The sequence below is a fragment of the Salmo salar genome, chromosome 12 (assembly GCF_965601325.2).
Source record: "Salmo salar chromosome 12, fSalSal1, whole genome shotgun sequence".
Lineage (NCBI taxonomy): Eukaryota > Metazoa > Chordata > Actinopteri > Salmoniformes > Salmonidae > Salmo > Salmo salar.
The window spans coordinates 32,853,396-32,879,407 of NC_138302.1; the positions used below are offsets into that span (position 1 = coordinate 32,853,396).

At 42.9% G+C, this 26,012-nt stretch overlaps 1 protein-coding gene and 1 long non-coding RNA gene across 3 annotated transcripts; both read right to left on the bottom strand.

The window, feature by feature from the left end:
- Positions 1 to 5,144: 5,144 nt before the first annotated feature.
- LOC106564928 (uncharacterized) lies at positions 5,145 to 16,946 on the bottom strand. 2 transcript variants are annotated; one of them, XR_014379680.1, is made up of 6 exons: positions 15,207 to 16,946; positions 14,804 to 14,862; positions 14,604 to 14,696; positions 13,655 to 13,711; positions 6,726 to 11,671; positions 5,145 to 6,605 (listed from the first exon to the last, which is right to left on the bottom strand). It is a non-coding gene; the product is annotated as an uncharacterized LOC106564928 (long non-coding RNA). The 2 variants fall into 2 exon arrangements; XR_014379679.1 differs by having other exon boundaries at positions 14,604 to 14,862.
- Positions 16,947 to 17,944: 998 nt separating this feature from the next.
- Positions 17,945 to 25,893, bottom strand: LOC106564926 (platelet endothelial cell adhesion molecule). The gene is given in 9 exon segments (XM_082959548.1): positions 17,945 to 18,531; positions 19,515 to 19,804; positions 21,616 to 21,892; positions 22,158 to 22,281; positions 22,419 to 22,443; positions 22,445 to 22,574; positions 22,740 to 23,231; positions 25,358 to 25,381; positions 25,501 to 25,893. Coding segments are annotated over 7 exon segments (1,284 nt in total). The 5' UTR covers positions 23,026 to 23,231; positions 25,358 to 25,381; positions 25,501 to 25,893; the 3' UTR covers positions 17,945 to 18,379.
- Positions 25,894 to 26,012: the final 119 nt, after the last annotated feature.

Consider the following 26,012-nt stretch of genomic DNA (forward strand, 5'->3'; position numbering starts at 1 on the left):
AAATGCCTTAGAATGAAGGCTTAAGGTTTTATGCAGAAAAGGTGTTGAAACAGTATAATATTCTGTAAGGAGATGGTAGATGGAATGGCGAATGATACCTTGCCGGTTATTAAAGACTGCATTAAATTTGTTTTCAGTTTGCATATTGTTTTGATATTCGGAGTTTGCTCGACAATACCTCTTCGACATAAGGTCCTAGGATGATTATGGTGATAGAGAGCAAGATACAGACTTTATTCCTTCAATGGAGAAATATTAAGGGCGCAAAATGGTCAATTCGTCATCTGCATTCGCCATGCAGCATTTCCGGTGATACGGCCTCTGCAAAAGTCAGGACAGTCCTACTTCTTGCGCTTTGCAGAGCAGCATGGAGCTGTTGTGAAGGAAGTAGTCAAGGAAGTGATTTTGTCTTTATACAGGACTTCCCGCCCCCACCTACAGTCAACCAATCATGTCAATGCAGAGCTATATGGATCCCTTGGCATTGTTAAAACATTTGAGAGGCGCAATTTGTAGCTCAATTTGGCTTCTGCTTGCCTTTGGAGGCTCCGAATTGCGTCTCACCCTCCACAACCACATTTTTAAGATCAAGCATAAATTGGCTTTAAGAATGCCCTGAACTCGACATAGGCGGTATCCCCTTAATAATGCAGATGTCAGGTTGAGCATGGAGCGCCTTTAAGGGGCCGTCTTAAAACTGCAATCAGCCAAACTTGGTATTTACAGAAACACTTGATTGTCTCAAATGATCTAGAGATCTTAAACAGACTTAGATTTTAAAATGTTTTTACATTAATATTTCTTGTGATAGGTCTAAATTTCAATAGCTCACTGTCCATATGAGCTATAGATCTAGACACATGCAGTTGGTTCCTTGGCACATTTCCCCCCAAAGTTCCCCCCCTTTGATTTCCGATAAATATTTATCATATTACAGCTGTGGTTATTAATTCACGTAAAGATTTCATTTTCAATCCATATGACATATACATCGAACCACTTGATGTTAGGTCACTGATCTCCCTCCTCCATAGTACCCCCATTAGAATTGCAAAATTTTTATCTAACTGATTTCACATTAATATTTCCTGTGATGTCTAATTTTCAGTACCTTCCTATCCATATGAGCTACAAGTCTACAGACAAGTGCGGTGGGTTCCTTGACCTTTCTTATCAATGGTACACTTAAAATAAATATTCCCGCCCTTGGTCCTATTTGAAATATTTTTTTCAGATTACCGCTTTGGCTACTTAGTCACATACAGATCTACTTTTATGTCCAGATGGTTCTGAAATCTAAATGAAAATACTCTCTGATTCAGAGGGGTTGGGTTAAATGCGGAAGACACATTTCAGTTGAATGCATTCAGTTGTACAACTGACTAGGTATCCCCTTTCCAATATTATACATATTTAACATAGTCGCCAGTTTATTAGGTACACCCATCTAGTACTGGGTCTGACCCCCCTTTGCCACTAGAACAGCCTGAATTATTCAGGGAATTCTACAAGGTGTCGGAAACGTTCCACAGGGATGTTGGTCCATGCTGACGCGATGGCATCACGCAGTTGCTGCAGATTGGACAGCAGAACATTTATTCTGTGAACAGCCCATTTCATCTCATCCCAAAGATGCTCTATAAGGTTGAGGTCTGGGGACTGCGCAGGCCACTCAAGTAAACTGAACTCGCTGTCATGTTCCAGTCTACGTTTTTCCACTCCTCAATTGTCCGGTGTTGGTGATCGTGTGCCCACTGGAGCCGCTTCTTGTTTTTAGCTGACAGGAGTGGAACCCGGTGTGGTCGTCTGCTGCAATAGCCCATCCGTGACAAGGATCAACAAGTTGTGCGTTCTGAGATGCCACACCACTGTTGTACTGCACTGTTATGTCTGTTTGTGGCCTGCCTGTTAGCTTATTCATTAATCGCCATTCTCCTTCGACCTCTCGCATCAACAAACTGTTTTCGCCCACAGGACTGCCGATGACTGGTTTGTCGGTAAACCCTAGACACCGTCGTGCGAGAAAAGCACAGGAGGGCAGCCGCTTCTGAGATACTGGAACCGGTGCGCCTGGCACCGATGATCATACCACACTCAGAGTCGCTTAGGTCACTTGTTTTGCCCATTCTAATGTTCAATTGAACAGTAACTGAATGCCTTGATGCCTGTCTGCCTGCTTTATATATCAAGTTACGTCCACGTGACTCACTGTCTGTAGGAACGATCCATTTGTGAACGGGGTGGTGTACCTAATAAACTGTCCGGTGAGTGTATAGTGTATGCTAAAAGATTTGGGGAAATTTTCTTTGTATTCACACTGCCCTTGCCTTTGAATGAGGACTCAACACTTGCCAGTTCACCTATTATGTGGTCTGAGTACTTTTTGCATTCACATTGCTACTTTTACTAAAGAACCAAGATCTTTTTCCAACATTTACTCAATGCACTCTGGGTTTTTACAAAGTGCAGGACAAGCCATTCCATCAGAACGTGTTATCGGACAGCTAAATATGCCTACATATAACTAATAAATCACATTTAGTTAAAAGATGACATAATAATTGTAATCAGAAGATACTATTAAAGTAAATATCAGTAACAGAATAAATCCAATGTAGGCTGCTGGCCCTTTAAGCCCTTTAAGAGACATTTTGTACCCTATGTTGTGATTCTTACCAAATACGACAACATCTCACACTATTGAAACCCCACAATTGAATAAACAGTTTGAAGCTCTCAGCCTATCGATCACATATTTCAAACAAATAATCTGAACTAAAATCTCCACACATATTTTGAAATTTCTGTGCATCCTTAATCACTACTCAATATCCAAAAACAGCACACATTTTTTTCGGCAAACCTGGATTATGGCAGGGGAAACGGTGTTGCAGTGGTCTAGTGTGTGGTGCGGGAATAATGAAAAGCGAACCTAGGGAGCTTTGTGTTCACATTGCCCTAAAAAAGGTAACCAGAACAGTTCGCTTCAGGGGCCCTTTTGAGGGGTCTGAGTTCCTTTGGAGTGTTTACGCTGCACAAAAAACATTATACAAACCGCAGAGAGTACACAAAAAATGGCTGAAAGGGACCAAGTGTAGAAACCCCCTTAGACCATTCCTCCATACATAATCTTTCCATATCCTTGATATCGTTCATCTGCGCTTCAATTCAAACCACAAGTTTTCAATGAGGTTCAAGTCCGGAGACTGAGATGGCCATTGCAAAATGTTTATTTTGTGGTCAATTTACCATATATTTGTGGATTTTGATGTGTGCTTGGGGTTATTTTCTTGCTGTAAGACCCACTTCCGGCCAAGTTTCAGCCTCCTGGCAGAGGCAACCAGGTTTTTGGCTAAAATGTCCCGGTACTTGGCAAAGTTCATGATGCCGTTGACCTTAGCAAGGGCTCCAGGACCAGAGGAAGCTAAATAGCCCCATAATATCAAAGAGCCACACTATATTTTACAGTAGGTAGGAGGTACTTTTCTGACCATAGCACCAGTTCCAATTCAAGTGCCAATGCTGTTTAGCATACTCCAGCCGGTGCTATGGTCACGCACACCAGTGATTACCTCATACCTACTGCAAAATATGGTAGTGGATCTTTGATGTTATGGGGCTATTTTGCTTCCACTGGTCCTGGGACCCTTGTTGAAGGGGAACTGCACATGCTGATTTGGCCTTGTTTTTTGGCTTGTCAAATCAGTTAAGAACAAATTCTTATTTACAATGACGGCCTACACCGGCCAAACCCGCCCTCTGGGACTCCCAATCACGGCTAGTTGTGATACAGCACGGAATCTAACCAGAGTGTCTGTAGTGACGCCTCTAGCACTGAGATGCAGTGTCTTAGACCACTGCGCCACTTGGGAGCCTAAATGAGAGCAATATATATTTTTTATGACCTCATAATTTCTCAAAGTTTGTATCGACAGATGTGGCCTATTGAATATTGTTGTAGAATAGGCATAAAATGCATCCTCCAATTGCAATGTCTGCCTATGCCCACACAGGCCTATTATCTCAAGAAAATGTTCCGTTTTTAATACCCTCAAACACCAAGTTAGGCATACAGTGGCAAGAAAAAGTATGTGAACCCTTTGAAATGACCTGTATTTCTGCATAAATTTGACAAAATTTGATCTTCATCTAAGTCACAACAATAGACAAACTCAGTGTGCTTAAACTAATAACACACAAATGACTATTTTTCTTGTCTTATTGAATACATAATTTAAACATTCACAGTGTAGGTTGGAAAAACTATGTGAACCCCTAGGCTAATGACTTCTCCAAAAGCTAATTGGAGTCAGGAGTCAAATCAATGAGATTGGAGGTTTTGGTTTGAGCTGCCCTGCCCCATAAGAATTGTCGTCTTCCATAAAGCTGGAAAGGGTTACAAAAGTAACCTCAACCCGATTGAGATGCTGTGGCATGACCTCAAGAGAGCGGTTCACACCAGACATCCCAAGAACATTGTGGAACAAACAGTTTTGTAAAGAGGAATGGTCTAAAAATTCCTCCTGACCGTTGTGCAGGTCTGATCTGCAACTACAGAAAACGTTTGGTTGAGGTTATTGCTGCCAAAGGAGGGTTTACCTGTTATTAAATCCAAGGGTTCACATACTTTTTCCAACCTGCACTGTGAATGTTTACACCGTGTGTTCAATAAAGACATGAAAAGTAATTGTTTGTGTGTTATTAGTTTAAGCTGACTGTGTTTGTCTATTGTTAGACTTAGAAGATAAGATAACATTTTATGACCAATTTATGCAGAAATCAGCTTAAATCCAGGTCATTCTAAAGGGTCCACATACCTTTTCTTCCCACTGTACCCAATTTCAAAATAGGCCATCATCACTGTCAATCGTGAAGAATAATTCTTCCTGTTTTACCGGTGAAAATGTCTAAACTGCATGCCAAATCATTTGATCTCAGTTTCATGGGAATATGCATTTAGATCTTCTTGAATTAGTGTTTTATCAGCAAATTAAAGCAGATCGTGTTTAACTATAAGCCTTTCTTGTAGGCCTATTGTCAAAGCATTTTTCCTGCATAGAGGTGTGCGCTGTTGAGTTTTGGCCACATGAGGAAAAACATGACTATTCAGCTTCAGACAAGAAATTACTGAGGTGTTTTTGGTGTAACATATTCTTTTTTATTTAACTAGGCAAGTCAGTTAAGAACAAACTATTATTTACAATGACGGCCTACCAAAAGGCAAAAGGCCTCCTGTGGGGACTAAAAATAAATACAATATAAATATAGGACAAAACACACATCACAGCAAGAGACAGCACTACACATTGAGAGACCTAAGACGACAACACAGCATGGTAGCAACACAACATGACAACAACATGGTAGCAACACAGCATGGTAGCAGCACAAAACATGGTACAAACATTGTTGGGCACAGACAACAGCACAAAGGGCAAGAAGGTAGAGACAACAATACATCACATAAAGCAGCCACAACTGTCAATAAGAGTGTCCATGATTGAGTGTGTCCATGATTGAGTCTTTGAATGAAGAGATGGAGATAAAACTGTCCAGTTTGAGTGTTTGTTGCAGCTCGTTCCAGTCGCTAGCTGCAGCAAACTGAAAAGAGGAGCGACCCAGGGATGTGTGCGCTTTGGGGACATTTAACAGAATGTGACTGGCAGAACAGGTGTTGTTTGTGAAGGATGAGGGCTGCAGTAGATAGATCTCAGATAGGGGGGAGTGAGGCCTAAGAGGGTCAAGTTAGATCAAAGCTGAATCAATGTCTCACAAGATCACATAATGATTAATAAGTATATGACATAACACAACTGAATATAATATAATTCCCCCACTCAGTCACAAACAAACCTCCTGCAGGTTGAATTCAATAACTAACTACAGGCAGATGTATGGTGAGATGCCGGAAGAGGCTTTGAATAGGTCAGTAGCTTACAGAGTAATATGAGAAGAATGCAATTGCTGAATTTATGTAGATATTCTAAACTAAGTGTTTTGATAACTTTCAAACATAGTAACAGGTCCATGTAAAATAAACAACCTTTTACATCAGGGGTGTCAAACTCATTCCACGGAGGGCAGTGTCTGCGGGTTTTAATTTTTTCCTTTCAATTAAGACTTTCACAACCAGGTGAGGGGAGTTCCTCAATCAAGTACAAGGGTGGAGCGAAAACCTGCAGACACTTGGCCCTCCATGGAATAAGTTTGACACCTGCTTTACATAATACCATAGAAGCGATGTTCTGCTAATATAACAATGTGTACCTTTCACCTTTCATTGTCTTTCCCAGCCAATACAGAATGTGCCTATCAGCATTTTGTCTGGTGGTAATGGGGCTACTTTGGCAAACATATCAGAGGTCATACCTTCCTGTGTGGTGTGTCCCCTATCAGTAATTCCCTGATCCTGATGCAGAATAACAGGGTTTCTTCCTCCCCATTCCATTCCATAATAAAAAAGACAATACAAGTAAAAGTTTTGTCTAGTAAAAGATTTATGCCGAGTGCCAGGTCTCTCTCCATTCAGAGACATCAGTATCAAGCCCATCTGGACCTCATCACATCATCTTGCAAGTCCCCATGTGCTGGCTTCATACATGTTTCTGTGAACACATACAGTACACACAGTCAATGTTCTATTAGCAATGGCAGTTAGGGATAGGTGATATCTGACACACAAACATATACTATGTTGAAGTTTGAACAGGTCATTCTAAACCTACCTATTTCTGTTCTCCCCATTGACGACCATTGGAAAGCAAGCACGAGGTGAGGTCTTTGCCAGCGCCCCATTGATGGGCATAGTAGCATAGATCAGCTCCTGTCCCCTGAAACATGGCCGCAAGTGGGTCTTCCAGCAAGACAATAACCCCAAGCACACATCAAAATCCACAAATATATGGTAACTTTACCAGCAAATCTATATTTTGCAATGGCAAGCTCAGTCTCCTGTGGTTTGAATTGAAGAGGGCAGTCCATACACGCAGACGAAGGATATCAAGGATCTAGAAAGATTCTATATGGAGGAAAGGTCTATTGGGAAATGACAACTGGTTAATCAACGTATTCAGTGCAGCGTCAGCATAGTGATGACCATGAATAGGAAAACATCATTATGATGTGTGCTGATGGCTCCTTATTTGGGGTGAGCTAGCTCCTGTGACCTAACCGTCGCAGACTTTGTACAGTACTTCCTGAACACGTCAAACAACACTTACTCATACCACGTTGTTATTATGGCCAGCAATGTTGTAATTAATTAAATTCAACTCAACACTGTCAGTTTAGGGAATTAATATAAGTCAATTTCATGAATTGAAAATAATAATGACAATTTTTCTAATTCATACATGGTGTTTCCATTCAGTAACCTTGACATTTGATGTTATACAGTACAATATAAAATTAGGTAACAAATAATATAGTATTATATTGTTTACATTTACAGTACGCTAGCATAAAACCTTGTACACAATTTTTGATACTGTCATTGTAAACATATTTCTTAGACTTGAAATCAAAGTTTATTTGTTGTCTACACAGATTTGCAGATGGTATAGCAGGTGCAGCGAAATGCTTGTGTTTCTAGCTCCAACAGTGCAGTAATACCTAGCGTTAAACAAAAAAAACAACACACATTTTTTTTTAAATTAAGAAATATCAGAACGAACAATGTCAGAGACCAGAATATAAATATACAGTATATATAATGGTGTGTATGGACAATATGGACAGTATATGAATAGAGAATTGACCCGGTATAGCTTCTTACTTTCTTGTGTTCTTATTTCCTATTTTAGTGTTTTTGTTCTACCTTATGTTATTTTTAGTGCCACATTATATTGATTACTGCATTGCTGGGTTTGGTGCGGGCAAGAAAGACAATTCACTGTACTTGTGCACGTGACATTCAAACTTGAAAAGGTGTACACAGCGGTAGTTATTTAGGTTGTGTGTTCCGAGATAAGTCCCTCGTCCATAGAAGACTATTAGAATTGAAATGTTTTATTTAACTGATTTTGGATTAAAATTTCCTGTGATAGGTCAAATGTTCTATATCTACAGACAAGTGCTGTGTGCTCCTTGATCTCTCTTATCAAAGGGACACCTTCTATATATTTTTAATTCCTCACCTTTGATTTTCTACAAATACACTACACTGAGCCTTTTTATAAAATGATTTATGACACTGGAGAACACATTGGGAGGGATCTTAGACCTAGATTGTCTTGTGATCTTTTAGGCATGATTGTAACAGTGTGCTGGTGATTACTAACAAAACCTCTGCAGCTAATTGTCTATGTATCGTCCTTGAGTGCACTAAAAGCTAGTCACAGTATTGGTCAATACTGAAACACTGATGACATACATACTCTACAACCGAGTCAGTCATAAACTGCATTTTCAGCATATATTTAATAAAGATGGCTTAGGGCAAATAAAGCTTACACAAAGTCCATTTTAACAGCTGAGCTGCATAAATGCAAATAGACCAGATAAGGACGTGCAAACAATCTAACTGACAGCATACCAGTGACAAACTGGTATTCTTTCTCTGCCCTATGGGCAAGAGCAGACAGGGCACTTCTTTCAGACAGGTTTCAGCCTATGTTAAGTTCTTGTATTCATTGCTATTGCCCAGAATTTTATTTTGAACCCAGATGACAATACTTTTCATCACCCTTTTAAAGAAATAACGTGCATGGATCTAAGAGGTGTAATTCACACACATCTATTAGTTACAGTGCACGATAGGCTGTTTACTTGCATTCCCTTGCTTAATTTCAGATAATAGAATTCTTAAAGTTTGGCACCCTAATGCTGTTTACATAGATGTGTTTTCCTTCCGAACACAGACAGATAACACAACTTCACAACTTTTCTGCTTATGTACAAATACTAGTAGGTGTTATGACTAACATCGCATTAAAGGGTGCCAGCTCTTCTCACAGTCATCTAAACTATCACACGATTGGCTGATGAACTGATTTGACAGTTGCTCTGCACACACTTGGTTTGTCCACACCATCTCAACTACTGTCATGCGAGTTAATTCTTTTCCGCCCTGTTTTCACAGTCAGTCCAATCTACTTCCATTAATGCAAACACACTAAGTACTAAGTCGGCTACTGTAATGACAGATAGACAAAACAAATATACAGGTTTCTCTCCACACCCATTCACCACATGCCAGTATTAGCAACACTTACAGTGCCTGCTGGGCAGGAACAATAGTATTGGGCGGGAAGGGTGGCAGGATGTTTATCTATTGTTTTATTTTATCTGTAAGTCAATAATGGGAATTATATTTCAAATAGAAGCATGTATGAGCACTGTAACTGTTACCCTGGTCCCTGCCATTTCATTAGGCCAATGATGCTATATGTTTCAGCTATAAAACAATGCTATTTGGCTACATAACAGTTATATTACTATCATATTATAGGCTACTCTCATCTTGTCTGATCCAGCAAAACATATTATTCCACTTCCCATTTAGGATGTGAAAAATGGTGCGCACAAATTAACCGAATTTATTCATCCAAAAGCACAGCGTCATGATTCCATTAACACAGGCCAACTATCGAAGCACTCAAGCGATGTTACGGTCATCCTGGTAATGTCCTTTAATTAGTCTTTAACAGGTTTCTGACCACGATGACAGAGCGAGAGCGACAACTGGGGACATTATGTAAATGAGCCTTAGAACGAAGAGGGTTTATTTGTGGTTGCCATGTCAATGCTGCAATTACAGTTCCACAATGGCATTGAGGTTATCAAATAGGGGAAATGACAATTTAGATAATTGACGGTAGGTTCTGTTGTCGAGACAACGAGAGATGATTACGAGGGTACAACGCAGGATAGACAGTCTGCACTGTACTCGAGGAAGGCGTCACAGTTGTATGAACGCGTGAAGGTGTGAAAATTGTGTTTATCTGTTTCTAAGAAGACAGAGTTACTCTGCAAGTGCTCTAAGTTTAAGATGGCATAGGCCTACATTTATTATAGTTTCACAAAAACAACCCAATAGGATTCTCCTCTCCAAAATAAACAAAACAGAATCAGGATTATGTATTTGAAATGCGTCTCAGAGTAGGAGTGCTGTCTGATCTAGGACCAGTTATAGCTTTTATAAATCATAATAAATAACATTATGGACACCCTAGATCAGCACTACTAAGCCGAGAATTGGAGATATGGGCCCTTATCGCTCTTATGATTCGAAACTATCTGACACATACTACTTTTAGTCACAAGATGGCGGAACCCACACAACAATAACTCCCCACAGCGATGGTCTGTGGAGGATAAGGCAGCAGTAATTTTCTTGTACACACGTCACTGTATTTTTAAGAGGATGCTGCCCTCTACTGGCCATGCTGAATATTACAATAATCATAGACCACTATATTAGATATTGGTTACTTTTTTATTTAACCTTTATTTAACTAGGCAAGTCAGTTGAGAACAAATTCTTATTTCCAATGACGTCCTACCCCAGCCAAACCATAACCCGGACGACGCTGGGCCAATTGTAAGCCGCCCTATTGGACTCCCAATCACAGCCGGTTGTGATACAGCCTGGAATCGAACCAGGGTCTGTAGTGATGCCTCTAGCACTGACATGCAGTGCCTTAGACTGCTGCGCCACTCGGGAGAACTTACAATGGTGTTGTAATTTACAGGATGATTGTAACCATTCTCTATTAATATAACGTATTGCATAACACACCGTAATAACTTAACATACGATACTCAAAGTTTAGAAAGATTTATTTTTTATTTATTTTTTAACATTACCTTGACTTTACTTGGATTATTTTGTGTGTGACCTTACAAAAACAGTAACTGCAGTAAGAAGGTATTTTAAAACCATGTACAATTCTGTATGTCTGAGTCACTTCAGGCCTGACACTGTTCTCCCTCCAACTTTCGACACACTTGGACACAGCCTGGCAGGATGTGACATCACAAACACCATATACCATCAGGCTGAGCAGCTGGTGACAGGCAGATCCTCTGTTTACATTCACTCTTTTTTCCCATAGTTATTGCCATAGTGTGACTCAGGGATGGCCCTACAGGAGTGTGCCCTGGTTTAGGTGTGGACCCAGTCTAGTGACAGTAGGGAGGTTATCAGTCCACTCACACTGCCCTGCAACGGAAGTCTGAAAGGGGGATTGTTTTAGCCATCATGACAGAGCATAACTGTCATGCTGTCCATTTAGGAGATGAAAGAGAACTGTGTTCGAGGGAGGGGCCAGGCTAACTGAACTCTGTCCCAACCTCTATGGTTATGAGACATGATGAAAAGGTAAACAAAGATAAGTCTACAAGGTATGATAGAACTATACAGTAAGTCCTAATTAGGATTTGTGATTTTACTTGGCTATAAAACTATGCAAAATACCTACAGCTTACATGAGTCAACAATTTTCCTTCTAGGGAAAAGGTACAGAATATAAGAACAATATGAAAATAAGGACTGTGGTTAAGGTCGGGGGCAGAGGTGGGGATAATTTAGTTTGTGGTCCTAGAGTGAGGTGTCGCGAGGGATCAGAGGTAACCTTTACTCCAGGTCATGGTGGTCCTGGTGATTGACCTCCAGCATGTCCTGGTTGACCTCCGGTTGGTCACCGTTGAGATAGGCGTACTCCACTGAACCCTGCTGAGACAACAGAGATCCATCCCACTGAATATTGACACACTGCACTGCTCAAGTGTCAATTATGTAAACACTGTCCCAACGAAAGTCAACAGCGTAACTAACCTCAATACCATCATACACAGAAAAGTCTACACCGTAACGCTACCCAAATCAAAACTGTTACTGCACAACTCTATACCATCACATTGGAACACAATCCAATTCACTCAAGTCCTCACAGAATACTACACCGTATTTCACCAAGGCTTCACAGAAAACCACACTGTATTTCAGCAAGGCTTCACAGAAAACCACACTGTATTTCAGCAAGGCTTCACAGAAAACCACACTGTATTTCAGCAAGGCTTCACAGAATACCACACTGTATTTCAGCAAGGCTTCACAGAATACCACACTGTATTTCAGCAAGGCTTCACAGAATACCACACTGTATTTCAGCAAGGCTTCACAGAATACAAAACTATATTTCTCCAGGGATAGCTGCATACATTCAAAAACACACAATGAAATTCCTTTATCACTAAAACCACCTCACCACAATCTTGGCTGCTCCTCCTTTTCCATCAAGGAGTGAATTAACTGTCTTAAGTTTAGACCATCATGTCATATCCTGACTCATTATGTCAAATTCCCCTTCAAAACAGATAACCCGGCCTTAGTCCCTCAGCTCCAAGTAAGAGAAAACAGTGTGGACTGTAACGAGCCGTCTGTAAATCACTGATGTGTCTTGGTGACTAGCCAGGAGGACGACAGTGTGTTGGTTGAGGTTGAGCTGTGCATGGAGGTATAATTTGACTGGGCTTTTTGGCTGCTGATCTCACTGGGCGATAGGGAAGGAAGCCCAAATTCCCTTTGTTCTTGCCTGGAAACTCTGACCACAGCTTCCCTCTCCTGCACAGTGAAATGACTAGTACCCAAGAGCCTCAGCCCACAGAGTGACTGGGGCTGGTTGGGAGAGGGAAGGAGGGAGGGAAAGAGGGAAGGAGGAGAAGGTGTGCCCTGTGGCCTTGATTCTGTCACTCCTCACCCTTTTTGTCGGCTGGAGGAAAGGTCAGTTGTTGTTACTGAGTGTGTTAGCCGTGTGCGTTTGTTTTCACAGTGCCTCAGTCACACACAGTGAAATGTAAGACACGGAGACTCAAACTGTACTTACATTGTCATAATGGTCACCAGGTGTACTTGGGAAAACAAGACAGGATTAGGGGAAGAAGGACAACCTCTAGTCCATTACAGAGATGACATGGTGTATAACCTGTGTCTCTGTGTGTGTACTCTTTCATTTGATAAAGGAATGAGGGATTACTACTCCCCAGTGTGTTAGCGGGCCTCCCATTACGTGTATTATTTCTCATCCCAGCACCAGTATTCTCAAGTTCAGGATGTGCATATCACCCTCCCTTTCCTCTTTCATTAGACCACATTCGGAGGGCATCAAATAATAATCATTCTCTGAATGTATTCATCATGATGAGTCATTTGACAGTTATGATGCCCAGGCCTAGTTGCTGACTCATTGGTTCCCTTGAAGCAGCATTGTTTTATCACAGCAGGGGTATAACTATGCCAAAAAGCAACAAGTGCAGTCCCTGCCCTCTTCCTAAACACTCACCCTTATCCTAAACACTCACCAATTCACCAGAGATGAGAGAGTTACAAAACAAAAGGTATGTTACGTGTTTTATGTTAAATTTGGGTTGATAAAAGGTACATTTCCACGTGGACTGCTTCACTGACAAATTCAACTTGGATGGTGTCTAAAAACAGGAACTTCCTGCTAGCAGCAAGAGGAAATAGTCACCTTCATACAGACCCCGCTGGTCCGGCAAGTGTGGATACAATAATGAACACCTCACCTTCTACCTCCTTTTACTCACTGCTGGTGGATGAGGTGAGTTATCCCCATGGCAACATCAAGTGTTTTGAGACCTAGTTTAAAGCACTTTATAAATGTAACCCATATTTACAAGGTGTTGGACTCACCGGATGGGGAGTTCTGGACTTCACTGTACACCGATTCTGTGCCTTTTCTCAGGGGAACTGCAAAACATAGAAACAAAATAATGTAACAATGTTTGTTACATAATTGTAATATGTTTAATTGTTACATAATTGTACCACTTAAACATTGCTCATGGGCACACACACACATTAGATAACCATCATCACATATCACTTCATTACAACTGTTACACATTTACTTGTTCGTCTCTTAGCAGATGCTCCATCTATGGGCAAATCATTGACCTGGATACTTAAGGACAGGGGTAGAACTTTCACTGGGGACGGGGAGGCATGTCCCCCCCCCACATTCTGAAATTGCATAATTTTTCCACCAGTTTTATCATTGGTATGTGATACAAAAGGAGGCAACGGTGTGCTTTAGGACCATGTGGACATCTCCGAGCGGTCGCGTAGGCTGCTTAGTGTTTATCCAACTGAATAATAATAATATTTATTTTATGTCCCCCCCCCACTTCTAAAACCAAAGTTGCGCCCCTGCTTAACGATAAGCCCAACCAACTGCCATAGCAAACCCATGGGGGCCAACAGAGTATAATAATCGAGGGGGGTTGGTACCATAGAGAGTAGCCTGGCAATTAGTTCAGCCCTTCCTGTTTATTCGGCAAAAGATGTTTCTGCAAGCCTAATCACCATGGTTATCACATAGGTTACTGTGGAGACGGCTTAATTGTGGCGAATTAGACTCAGCGCCATTTCCTGGGGGGTCTTATAAGCTGAAATAATGACAGCAAAGCAAACTCTTGTGATGATTCGATATGAGTGAAGGGACAGAATGAGAGTGGGAAGAGGTAGAGAAAGAGCTATGAGAGGGAGGGAGAAAAGGGGAGCAAGATAAAGGGAATATGAGGGAGAGGTAGCCGGAGTGAAAAACTGGTGTGTGTGTGTGTGTGTGTGTGTGTGTAGTCACCTCTGGCAGGGTCCACAGGTTGACGGTGTACCACTTCAGTGTACTCCACATCAGGCTCATTATTAGACACTGCACTGCTCTCCCCATCACTGCCTACACCAGGACAAGATACACATACATTCCATCACACAAAACAGCCCAAGACAGAGGTAGACATTAGACAACACAGCTTGAAATCTATATGCAACTTAAGTTATAACCCTCTTTATGAACCCTCTATGAATGTCCTCTGTGGGTCTCATCTGGGCATCCACTCCAACTACAAGACACAAACACATAGATTCACACAGACATAAAGCAATGCTCCGACACAAGCTAGGAGATCTAATGATCCAAGATTCCCAGTGAAGTTAAATGACTGTTAGGTGTAACAGGAAATTGAGACTTAGGGTCCTATTAAATGAAAACCGCCAATCGGAAAGTTCTGAGGGGAGGTAAAACATTTAGTAGACAGTTATGTCTATTGTTTCACAAGTGTAATATTATTCCAACGCTTGAATTAATTAGAATTCCCCCACAAATGTTTTACTGAATTCATTGGAGCCATTAGTTGTGACATTTTAACAGGCTGCTGAGCGATTAGAACACCGCAAGAGAACATACTGTAACAAACGAGGAGTGGATATCAGGCCTCCATTTTGATTTCCACAGAGCTGTTCCGGTGCCTTATGCACACTGGCTACTGGTTGGTAAACAACAGGAACACAATAGCTCCCTGCAAAAACAACTATCCATTCCTTAATGCGATCCCAGATTCTATTGAACCTCAGTGGGCCTAAGCGATCCATTTCCTCCACATGCTGCCTGCGTTCAAACTCGACTGGCCTGAAACAAACAGTCTGCCCCCAAGTCCACTATTTAACAAACGCCCTTTTATAAATGGTTAGTGTCAACATAGGAAATTCCACGCAGAAGCTATTGTTTCATTATTAGGCAGCCTTAGCTAGTAAACTCCTTTAAGGGTGTTACGTCTTCAAGTACTTTAGCCAACATATTAAGATGGTTGATAAAGCATCAAATATGGCATACATATACTGGCTAAGTGCACAAAACATTAAGAACAGCTTCCTAATATTGAGTTGCATTCCCCCCCTTTGCCCTCAGAACAGCCTCAATTCATCTGGGCACAAGGTGTCGAAAGCGTTCCACATGTTGACTTCAATTCTTCCCACAAGTTGGCTGGATGGCCTTTGGAAGGTGGACCATTCTTGATACACACAGGAAACTGTTGAGCATGAAAAACCCAGTAGCGTTGCAGTTCTTGACTCAAACCGGTGCGCTTGGCACCTACTACCATACCATGTTCAGAGGCACTTAAATCTTTTGTCTTGCCCATTCCACCTCTGAATGGCACACACACACAATCCATGTCTCAATTGTCTCAAGGCTTAGACATCCTTCTTTAACCTGTCTCCTCCCCTTCATCTACACCCGCCTTTCTTAAAGTATGGGACGCGACGTGTCAGTGTAGATTTATAATTGTTTCATTCATTACTGGAATTGATTTGGCCAAGCGCAACTGCGCTCTCTGTTCAGTTACTTTCTGCTAAAGCAGCGGTCTCTGCTCGGTCTCTGCTCGGTCTCTGCTCGGAGAGATAGAGGGAGATGCCCATGTGCTCCGGGGTTTACCGGATCTTTTTTCTGCAGTTTTCTTGAAGATCACTCCGTGACCCACACGCTGCAGCGCTGTCGTTCAAACCACTGACTTGTTATTCCCACTCACCATCAACTCACAGCTGTCATAAAACGGATTCATGCTAGCCACAAGTTCTGACTGAGCTCAATCGTCATGAAACGCAAACACAGTGATGAGTTTCTCTCTCTTTCATACAAACTTATAATGAGGAGCGCCCACAATGAGTTTTGTGTGTGGAAGTGCTTAGTAATGAGACTCGCATAATGAACAAATTAATAAAACGACTCGTCCTGACCAAACATCCACAACATGACGGTAAACCCTGGGAGTTCTTTCAGAACAGGGCAGAATGCTTCAGGAAACAGTGCGTCGACAGTGGAAAAGTAACGTTAAGTCAGCTAGCAAGGCATTGTTGTAATTTTATAACAGGCGATAAGCAGAAATAAGGGAGTACTAACTAACTCTCATAGTAGTAGATGTGAGTTTCTCTTTCAAACAATCCCCTGGCCTTGTACACAGCTAATATTCGCCAAAGCAAGCTAGCTACTGATAGTGAAACCCTAAGTAACAGTACAGATGACGAAAAATGATCAGGCCTACTGTACATCGTACTGTAGAAATTATTGTTGAAAACTAGTCTAGGTTGGAACTGTTGCTGTTAAAATACAATAATAATTGTTATTCTTAACTGGAATAAACTGATTGAAGCAAGATGCGTTTCGAGGCAAACACTCACACAGTTCTGGGTTGCACATCTACAGCAGGAAGCGGTCTCCTGTCTGACTGAGAAAGCAGTAGATGTTCTGATCCAGTTTGGCACCACATACCTTTGCGAGTCAGGGTTCTCAACTCGGACATACTTAAAAAACAAGTACAGAAACAGTTTCAAGGCTGAGCACGACCTCAGTGTTGTACTGTCAAAAACTAAGCCCAGAATAGACATGCTCTCATTAGGACTGTCTGGGGGTTTTCTGGTCTACAGATGTGATCAATCACTTTATTCCAGCTCAGAATAACAAAAAATATGTATTGTATTTTAACAGCAACAGTTCCAACCTTGACTTTCTTTCAACAATAATTTATACAGTAACATGTACAGTAGGCCTGATCATTTTTCATCTGTACTGTTACTTAGGGTTGCACTATCAAAAAGCCTGTGTGTGTGTGTGTGTGTGTGTGTGTGTGTGTGTGTGTGTGTGTGTGTGTGTGTTCTGTTATTCGTCTGTGTGATGTGATCAATCTGTTTATTCCAGTTCAGAATGAAATGTATTTATTGTATTTTAACAGCAACAGTTCCAACCTAGACAGATATGTAAGAGTGTTTTAATGGGGGGAAATAAACGTTAATACATATTTACATGGATATTTAATTTCATTGTTATTTGTTTTTGTCTATATTGCATTTGTTTTAGGCATAAGGGCAATGAAATGTACCTATATTTACGTATAGTTGCAGATTTTCCTAAACTTGGGTCCAAGGAAAACACAGAATTTCTCATTTGGGTCCCAGGCTGAAAAAGTTTAAGAACCCCTGATCTACTCTGATTTGAAGTGGATCATAGCTTTCACCATGATACACCTAGTCAGTCTATGTCATGGAAAGAGCAGGTGGTAATATTTGGTATACTCAGTGTAGCTACACAGCATTATAGACATTCATTGGTATCTCATGGTATCTCATAAAACAAAATGCGCGATATTGACACATTGCTAAAAAAAAGTTTTATTCTAGAAGTGCCTCTTTAAAATCAATCAATTAACCAAACCAAAAATATATACACATTTCTATTGATGATAGACTAGTGTACTGCATATACAGAATCAGATCTATGCATTTAGACACGCACACATTGTTTTTGGACAAACAGACTATTAGACAAATGGGCTAGTTCCATCATTCAATAGACATGCAGTCAGACAGGCAGACACAATGAGGTGAGAACACAGGACAAAGATAAAGACAGCACTGAACAAAAACAATTGGCGCCAGCTAATGCTATCATCCTCGATAGCAACCATCACAGAAAACTACTTAGGAAATAGGCAAGCCAACTCACACTGACAGTTCAGTTGTGTTCTCTCTTTTACCTATACAATAAAGAGAAGGGGATGAGAGAGAGAAGAGGCTGTTCATACATAGTCAGACACCAGCAAAGGCCTGTGTTGCTGGGGGACTGTAAGTCTCTCTACCTCTCTTGGAATTGTAGAGCAACACGCAGGCGAGGACCAGGACAGCCACCACTAGCAGACAGCAGGCCACGATCAAACATTTCTTCCACGTTGCCATCTTCACTGTAGAGAGAGAGAGAGAGGAAGGGAGGAAGAGTGGGAGAGGTAGGGAGAGAGATGTAGGGAGAGGGGAGAGTGATGCAGGGAGAGGGGGGGAGGTAGGCAGGGTGTTTGTGAGAGGAAAAGGGTAAAGATCGAAAGACAGTTAGGGTGAGTGGAGATGAGGACAGAGTGGACAGAGGAGGATGGTTGAAAGAGAAAGTCAATCTTAAAGTTCAGAGTCAAACGTCCATCTGCTTCCTCCTCTTGGGGTCTGAACTTAAGTGTTCCCTTCAGTTCCCTCTCCTCCTCATCCCCCTATCTTCTGCCTTGCCACTATAGCTGCCGTAGTGCCAATATGGGGGGAAGCAGGCTGGATCTAATTGCTCTGGCTAATGAGTGCTAGCCACGTCGTGCTGAGGAGTCACAACCCATGGGAGCCTAGCGCGTTTCCACTAGCATCCGGATTGACTGTGCTCTCGCGTTAGCCGTCGGCGCTAACCACACCACAGGACATAGAGGGCAGAGTGGTTACGGGCCAAGGTTAGCTTTGTGGCGGGGAATTTAGCGTGGCTCATGCTAATCAACGCCACAGCAGAGGAGCTCATTGGGGTTCGTTAATAGTGGGGTCAGATAACCTTTCTGGCAGGCACTGAGGTGGAGGGATCAGATCAGACGGAAGTAAACTTGTCAGCTGTCACTGAAGCAGCCCCTGAACAGTGTTGTGAGAAGAGCAAAACTGTCGCTGCTGGTCCAAAGAGGGTCTTTTGTTTCTACACAAGTGGTACTGTGAACACAAATTAATCTAGACTGGTGCATCCAGTAAGAGCAGTAAATAAATGTGTCTATGGGGGAGTGTGTGTCTCTATGGTGTTGTGTGTGTCTCTATCGTGTTGTGTGTGGACTCCTGCTGTGTGTGGTGTTTGCTTGTCTCTCAAACTACTGTGATAAGTACAGCAGGGCCTTGCTCTACCTTCTCAGTGTGTGTGTGTGTGTGTAACTCTCACCATCTACGGTAACAGGCTGACTCTGGACCATGCTAGCGTAGTTGCTGGCCTTGCAGTAGTAGGTGCCACTGTGCTCATTCCCCACTCCCTTGATCTGTTGTGACGCGCTGGATTGGGTTGAGGTGGTGAACAGCGGCTGGACGTTCCCACTTTGGTACCACTTAAAGGTGACAGGCGGGGAACCTTCCACCCCACAGATCAGATACATCTCATCTCCCTCTGTGACCCCCGACAGGTCTGGGGTGACGATGAGTCCTGGATTGGACAGAGGCACTGGGAGAGGGGTATTTCTGATGATTAAATAAGTGTGCAATAATGCTACAATCCAATGAAGCATGAATGTGCTTAATGTTGTATACCATTCCACACTTTAACAGGCTCACCTATGACTGGTGTTGTTTTTTGCTGACCAACGCGTCGACTTTGGGGTTGTTCTGTGCCTCGCATTTATAGTCCTGTGTGTCGCTGTAGTGCTGGATGGTGATAGGGAAGATGGCCTGATGAATAGAACAAGTGATTGAAATTACAAAATGGACTGTTAATGTGGAGAGGTTACCTTCCAATGACATCAACATTACTTAGCGGCTACACGCATGACCACACTTAGCGGCTACACGCATGACCACACTTAGCGGCTACACGCATGACCACACTTAGCGGCTACACGCATGACCACACTTAGCGGCTACACGCATGACCACACTTAGCGGCTACACGCATGACCACACTTAGCGGCTACACGTATGACCACACTTCGACTCAAAGGTTGTATCTGAGTCAAGAATGACATTTAAAACGGGTGTTCTTCACCGAAATTACAATTTCCCACATTTTCATTTTTGTTCCCCTTTAATATCATATTGTTGTGACAGATACTGCATCCATCCATGTTATCAGCATATCCTTATGAATATCCTTATTTTACCAGGTAAGTTGACTGAGAACACATTCTCATTTACAGCAACAACCTGGGGAATGGTTCATAGGAGAGGAGATGAATTAAACAATTGGAAGCTGGGAATGATTAGGTGGCCATGATATTATGAGGGTCGGATTGGTAATTCAGCCAGGACACCGGGGTTAACACCCCTAGTCTTATGACATGTGCCATGGGATCTTTAATGACCAGAGAGTCAGGACACCAGTTTAAGATCCCATCCAAAAGACAGCACCCTACACAGGGCAATGTCCCCAATCACTGCCCTCGGGCATTGGGATCTTTTTTTTTTTTTTGACCAGAGGAAAGACTGCTATTGTCCCTCAAACACCACTTCCAGCAGCATCTGGTCTCCCATCCAGGGACTGATCAGGACCAACCCTGCTTAGCTTTAGAGGCAAACCAGCACTGGGATGTAGAGTGTTATGCTGCTGGTGATTAACTAAATGAATTTATTCAAAGACAAGTGAGATTGACTTACTTTGGGTCACACATACAAGCCTTATGGCCTGTAGTAGTACCTTTTGCTTGGACAGGCAGCTTTGCACTGTACTTGGAGATCATCCTGGCGTCTGCTTTACATAAGTAATTCCCATTCGTGCTCCGTACCCCTACGGCGACATATATCCCATTGAAGCTGCCTGGCGTCAGTGTGTAATTGTCCTTGTAAATGGAGTATTTCACATGCGAAGCGCCGATTCTGTCAGAGGAGTAGTGGGTACTCTTGCAGGTTAACATGAGTTTCTCCCTTTCAAACACCTCTGTCGGATACATGGTCAGAACTGGCTGGGAAAACAGTTCTGTTGGGTGGATTAAAAAAACATTGATTACTCAACACTCTTGGAGGCCGAGTACATGTAAGAACATTCACGAGAAATGTTGTGATGAACAGTGATAAGGTAATAGCTGTGAATAGGATTGGCCAGGTTTTTCAGAAATCCTGGTTGGAAGATTCTGGATTTCCTGTTTATTCGCTCCTGATTCCAGGAAACTTCCAACCAGGATTTCTGGAAAACCTAGGAATTTAAGGAAAGTTCACCAGAATTTAACCCTAGCTGCGACTTGGTTATACACTGATAGAACAGATAATAGCTTTTTTGATAAGCTTTTTTTCAACAGCTAACACCACATTCTACATTTCAGATTCCTTATAAATCCATTCACTCAGCTGTAATCGTCACGTTTTCCGTTGCTCGCTTGACAACATTTCCCATCTCCAAACTGCACTCAAACTCCCCAGAGTGCTCGGCCAGGGCTCTCATGCTGTGGTTGGCTTTACTTTGACCAGTACTCAGCAGATTCTGTCCCTTGCTCAGGTAAACTTTGAGCCCAGAGCTGTTCTGGAGGTTACCACTGACACTGCAGGAGATGTCCAGATTGTCCCCTTCGATGATCATTGGTCCGTGTGGTCGGACAGAGATTACAGGTGTGATGAACAGCTCTGGAGGACAAAACGAGGAAAATTGGTCTGGAAGCTAAAGATTGAAAGCAAGAGACATTTCCCCAGACACATTTTATTAAGTTTCGGACATGGTTAAAATGATTAGAGATTAATTGAGAACAACAATAGGGTCCTGGACTAAAAAGGTATTTCAACTGAGAATCTCCACTGAATGTGTGTTTCAGTCCAAGACTAGGTTTAACCTGTGTCTTGGAAAGCGGCCCTAGATGTTCACCGCCATGTTCTGCTTTTGGGCTCCACTCACCTTTTACAGTGACAACCACATCGTTGCTGGCATTGGATTGTACCGAGTCTGGCAGCAGTATGACCCTGTAGTCACAGTGTAGCTTGTGGACGCCAGCGTTGTTGAATCACAGCCTAGTCGCCACCTGGTTGGTCATAATAATATAACAATGTTAAATGGAAAAGTAAACGTGTGTGCTTGCTACTTGAAGTATTGATGTTTGTGAAATAAGTTGTAGTGGGGGTAAAGAAACCTTAGCAAGCACACCCAATATTAACACACATGGTTGGCGTTGACCATCTCCTCAAAGGTCCTTGGAGTTCTTGTAGAAATAGAAGATGATAGCGCCGGACTCCTCGGGGGCCTTACACCCAACGGTCACCTCAACTCCCTTGCTGAACACACGCTTGTCGACGCTGAGGACTGGTGTCTGGGGGCCTGGATGGACACAAGTAAGAGTGAAAGCACGCGGACACACACAGATAAAAATCACATGCCATAGACAGAGTTACAAAAGCCCACATTCATGCAGGATACCAGTATTTTTATTGTCACATGCGCAGGATACAGCAGGTGTAAAGTACTAGTTGACAGAGTACTAACCTGTCACAGTCAGTTTCTCAGAGTTGCTGCTTAGCTCCTTGCCCAGTATGTTCACTTTGCATTTGTACTTCCCAGTGTTGGCCACTCTGGCCATGCACAGAGTACAGTCATGGCCAAATGTTTTGAGAATGACACAAATATTAATTTTCACAAAGTCTGCTGCCTCAGTTTGTATGATGGCAATTTGCATATATTCCAGAATGTTATGAAGAGTGAACAGATGAATTGCAATTAATTGCAAAGTCCCTTTTTGCCATGCAAATGAACTGAATCCCCCAAAAAACATTTCCACTGCATTTCAGCCCTGCCACAAAAGGACAAAAGGACCAGCTGACATGTCAGTGATTCTCTCGTTAACACAGGTGTGAGTGTTGACGAGGACAAGGCTGGAGATCACTCGGTCATGCTGATTGAGTTCGAATAACAGACTGGGAGCTTCAAAAGGAGGGTGGTGCTTGGATTCATTGTTCTTCCTCTGTCAAACATGGTTACCTGCAAGGAAACACGTGCCGTCATCATTGCTTTGCACAAAAAGGGCTTCACAGGCAAGGATATTCCTGCCAGTAAGATTGCTCCTAAATCAACCATTTATCGGATCATCAAGAACTTCAAGGAGAGCGGTTCAATTGTTGTGAAGAAGGCTTCAGGGCGCTCAAGAAAGTCCAGCAAGCGACAGGACCGTCTCCTAAAGTTGATTCAGCTGCGAGATTGGGTCACCACCAGTACAAAGCTTGCTCAGGAATGGCAGCAGGCAGGTGTGAGTGCATCTGCATGCACAGTGAGGCGAAGACTTTTGCAGGATGGCCTGGTGTCAAGAAGGGCAGCAAAGCCACTTCTCTCCAGGAAAAACATCAGGGACAGACTGATATTCTACAAAAGGTACAGGGATTGGACTGATGAGGACTGGGGTAAAGTCATTTTCTCTGATGAATCCCCTTTCCAATTGTTTGGGGCATCCGGAAAAAAGCTTGCCCGGAGAAGACAAGGTGAGCACTACCATCAGTCCTGTGTCATGCCAACAGTAAAGCATCCTGAGACCATTCATGTGTGGGGTTGCTTCTCAGCCAAGGGAGTGGGCTCACTCACAATTTTGCCTAAGAACACAGCCATGAATAAAGAATGGTACCAACACATCCTCCAAGAGCAACATCTCTCAACCATCCAGGAACAGTTTGGTGACAAACAATGCCTTTTCCAGCATGATGGAGCACCTTGCCATAAGGCAAAAGTGTTAACTAAGTGGCTCGGGGAACAAAACATCGATATTTTGGGTCCATGACCAGGAAACTCCCCAGACCTTAATCCCATTGAGAACTTGTGGTCAATCCTCAAGAGGCGGGTGGACAAAGAAAACCCCACAAATTCTGACAAACTCCAAGCATTGATTATGCAAGAATGGGCTGCCATCAGTCAGGATGTGGCCCAGAATTAAAGCCTTTGACACTTATGAAATGCTTGTAATTATACTTCAGTATTCCATAGTAACATTTGACAAAAATAACTAAAGACACTGAGGCAGCAGACTTTGTGAAAATTAATATTTGTGTCATTCTCAAAACTTTTGGCCACGACTGTAGAGGTCACTCACACCAATGATTTGGACAAAAACAACACTGAAGTATTTTAATTCAGCGCATGCTGATAGCAAACTGTTTTCCCACGTTTGTCCTCCACAGAGTGCTTCTTTAGATAAAGGGGCCTCCCAGTGGGGTCTAATGCGGAGCGGACAGTTCTGTCAGGTTGAGACCCCCAGTCCGGGGGGCTCCCATCCCAAGGATGTCCCAGTAAACAGGCCCCCGCCAACCAAAGGAAAGGCATTTTGCTAAACAAACAGGCAAACAGATGTACTCCCAGGGGACCCATCGCTATTTTAGACACTGCCGTCCCCACCCAATGTCACTCAGCAGGGCCCAGCGCCACCGAGTGGAAAACCACTGACAGGGGGGCAGAGGGTATGGGCAGTGCCAACCAGGGCACGAGCCATAGCGGACCCCCATAGAAAGGGTGTGTGAACTCTGACCAGTCTTGGCAAAGCCAATGAGTCAACTTTCCTGCTTAGAATGTGGTATTCTGCTATTCCAAGCACAGAATTGCTAATCTCGGTATGGTCAGGACAAGGCGTCCATCAACCACTGGCTAGCTGGACTCATTCCTCTGCCCAGTGCCTGGTTTTCCCCCTCTATCCTAACAGGAGGCGGCGGCGTGTGACACTGCTAACACATGAGTTCCCAAAGCCTTCCACAGTCTCGGACTCCAAAAGAGTGAAAACACTGATAAGACAAGAACCAGGAACCATTCTCATAGGATTTCCAGTATGTCAATACAGTTTTAGTTGTGTTAATACTACGATCAGTCACCTCTCAGTATAAGATATGTTGCTGTAAAACAGGTCCATAGCGTTAGAAAGAAGTAGATAAGCAAGAACATCCAGTCCCAAAGCACACTATCTACAAATACACAAACTTTCACAGAAAGGAGAAACAAAACAATAGCTGAATACATACCACTCCAAAAGAAAAACCTTAAATACACCGAGTTCCCCAGTTTTGAAAACTGCATTCACTGCACTCTTGACTATGCTATTTTAAGAATCTCTTCAAGAACACTTTAATACTTACATGCCTGCGATTCCGCCACTTGGCCTGGATGGAACAGAAGGGCAAAAAACACAGTACATCAACGTAAAGAAAATCCATAGTTCCTTATTTCCCCACCCAACCCAAAAACCTCCCTGAGGTAGATTATCATCAAGCTTCCTTACAGGTGGAGAGGAGTACAGAGGTTAGCAGTAGTAGTTGGGTGACCATCCTGAGTGAGGGCTGCTGGGGCTCCCACATCGGTGGTGGCTGTCCTGGGCTGATGCGACTGGAGGTTAGGAGGCTGAGGACTGACTGGGGGGGACAGTGGTGGGAGGGGAGGAGGGAGAGGACAGGGGAGGTGCTCTACCTCGGCCACAGAGTGGGCCGCCTGGCCGCTGGTTATCACAGCGAGCAGAGCCCTCAACTTGGCTTCATTTTCCAGGAAGTGACTGTTTCCTCAGGATGTGTGAGCTGCTGGCGCTTTGCTGTTTTGGAATGTTCTCTTTCTGGGCCGTGTGTGTAGTCAGACACTGCTCAGCATGCTTAGGGTGCAGTAGGTAGGAGCTTACCTTTGCCACCCCCAGTGTCTGGGCCTCTGCAGGTACTATGGGGTAACATGGAGTGGGACACCCTTGCTTCTGTGCTCAGGAGAGCCTGTATCCTGAGGGTATGATATCACATTGTGCTCGTTCGT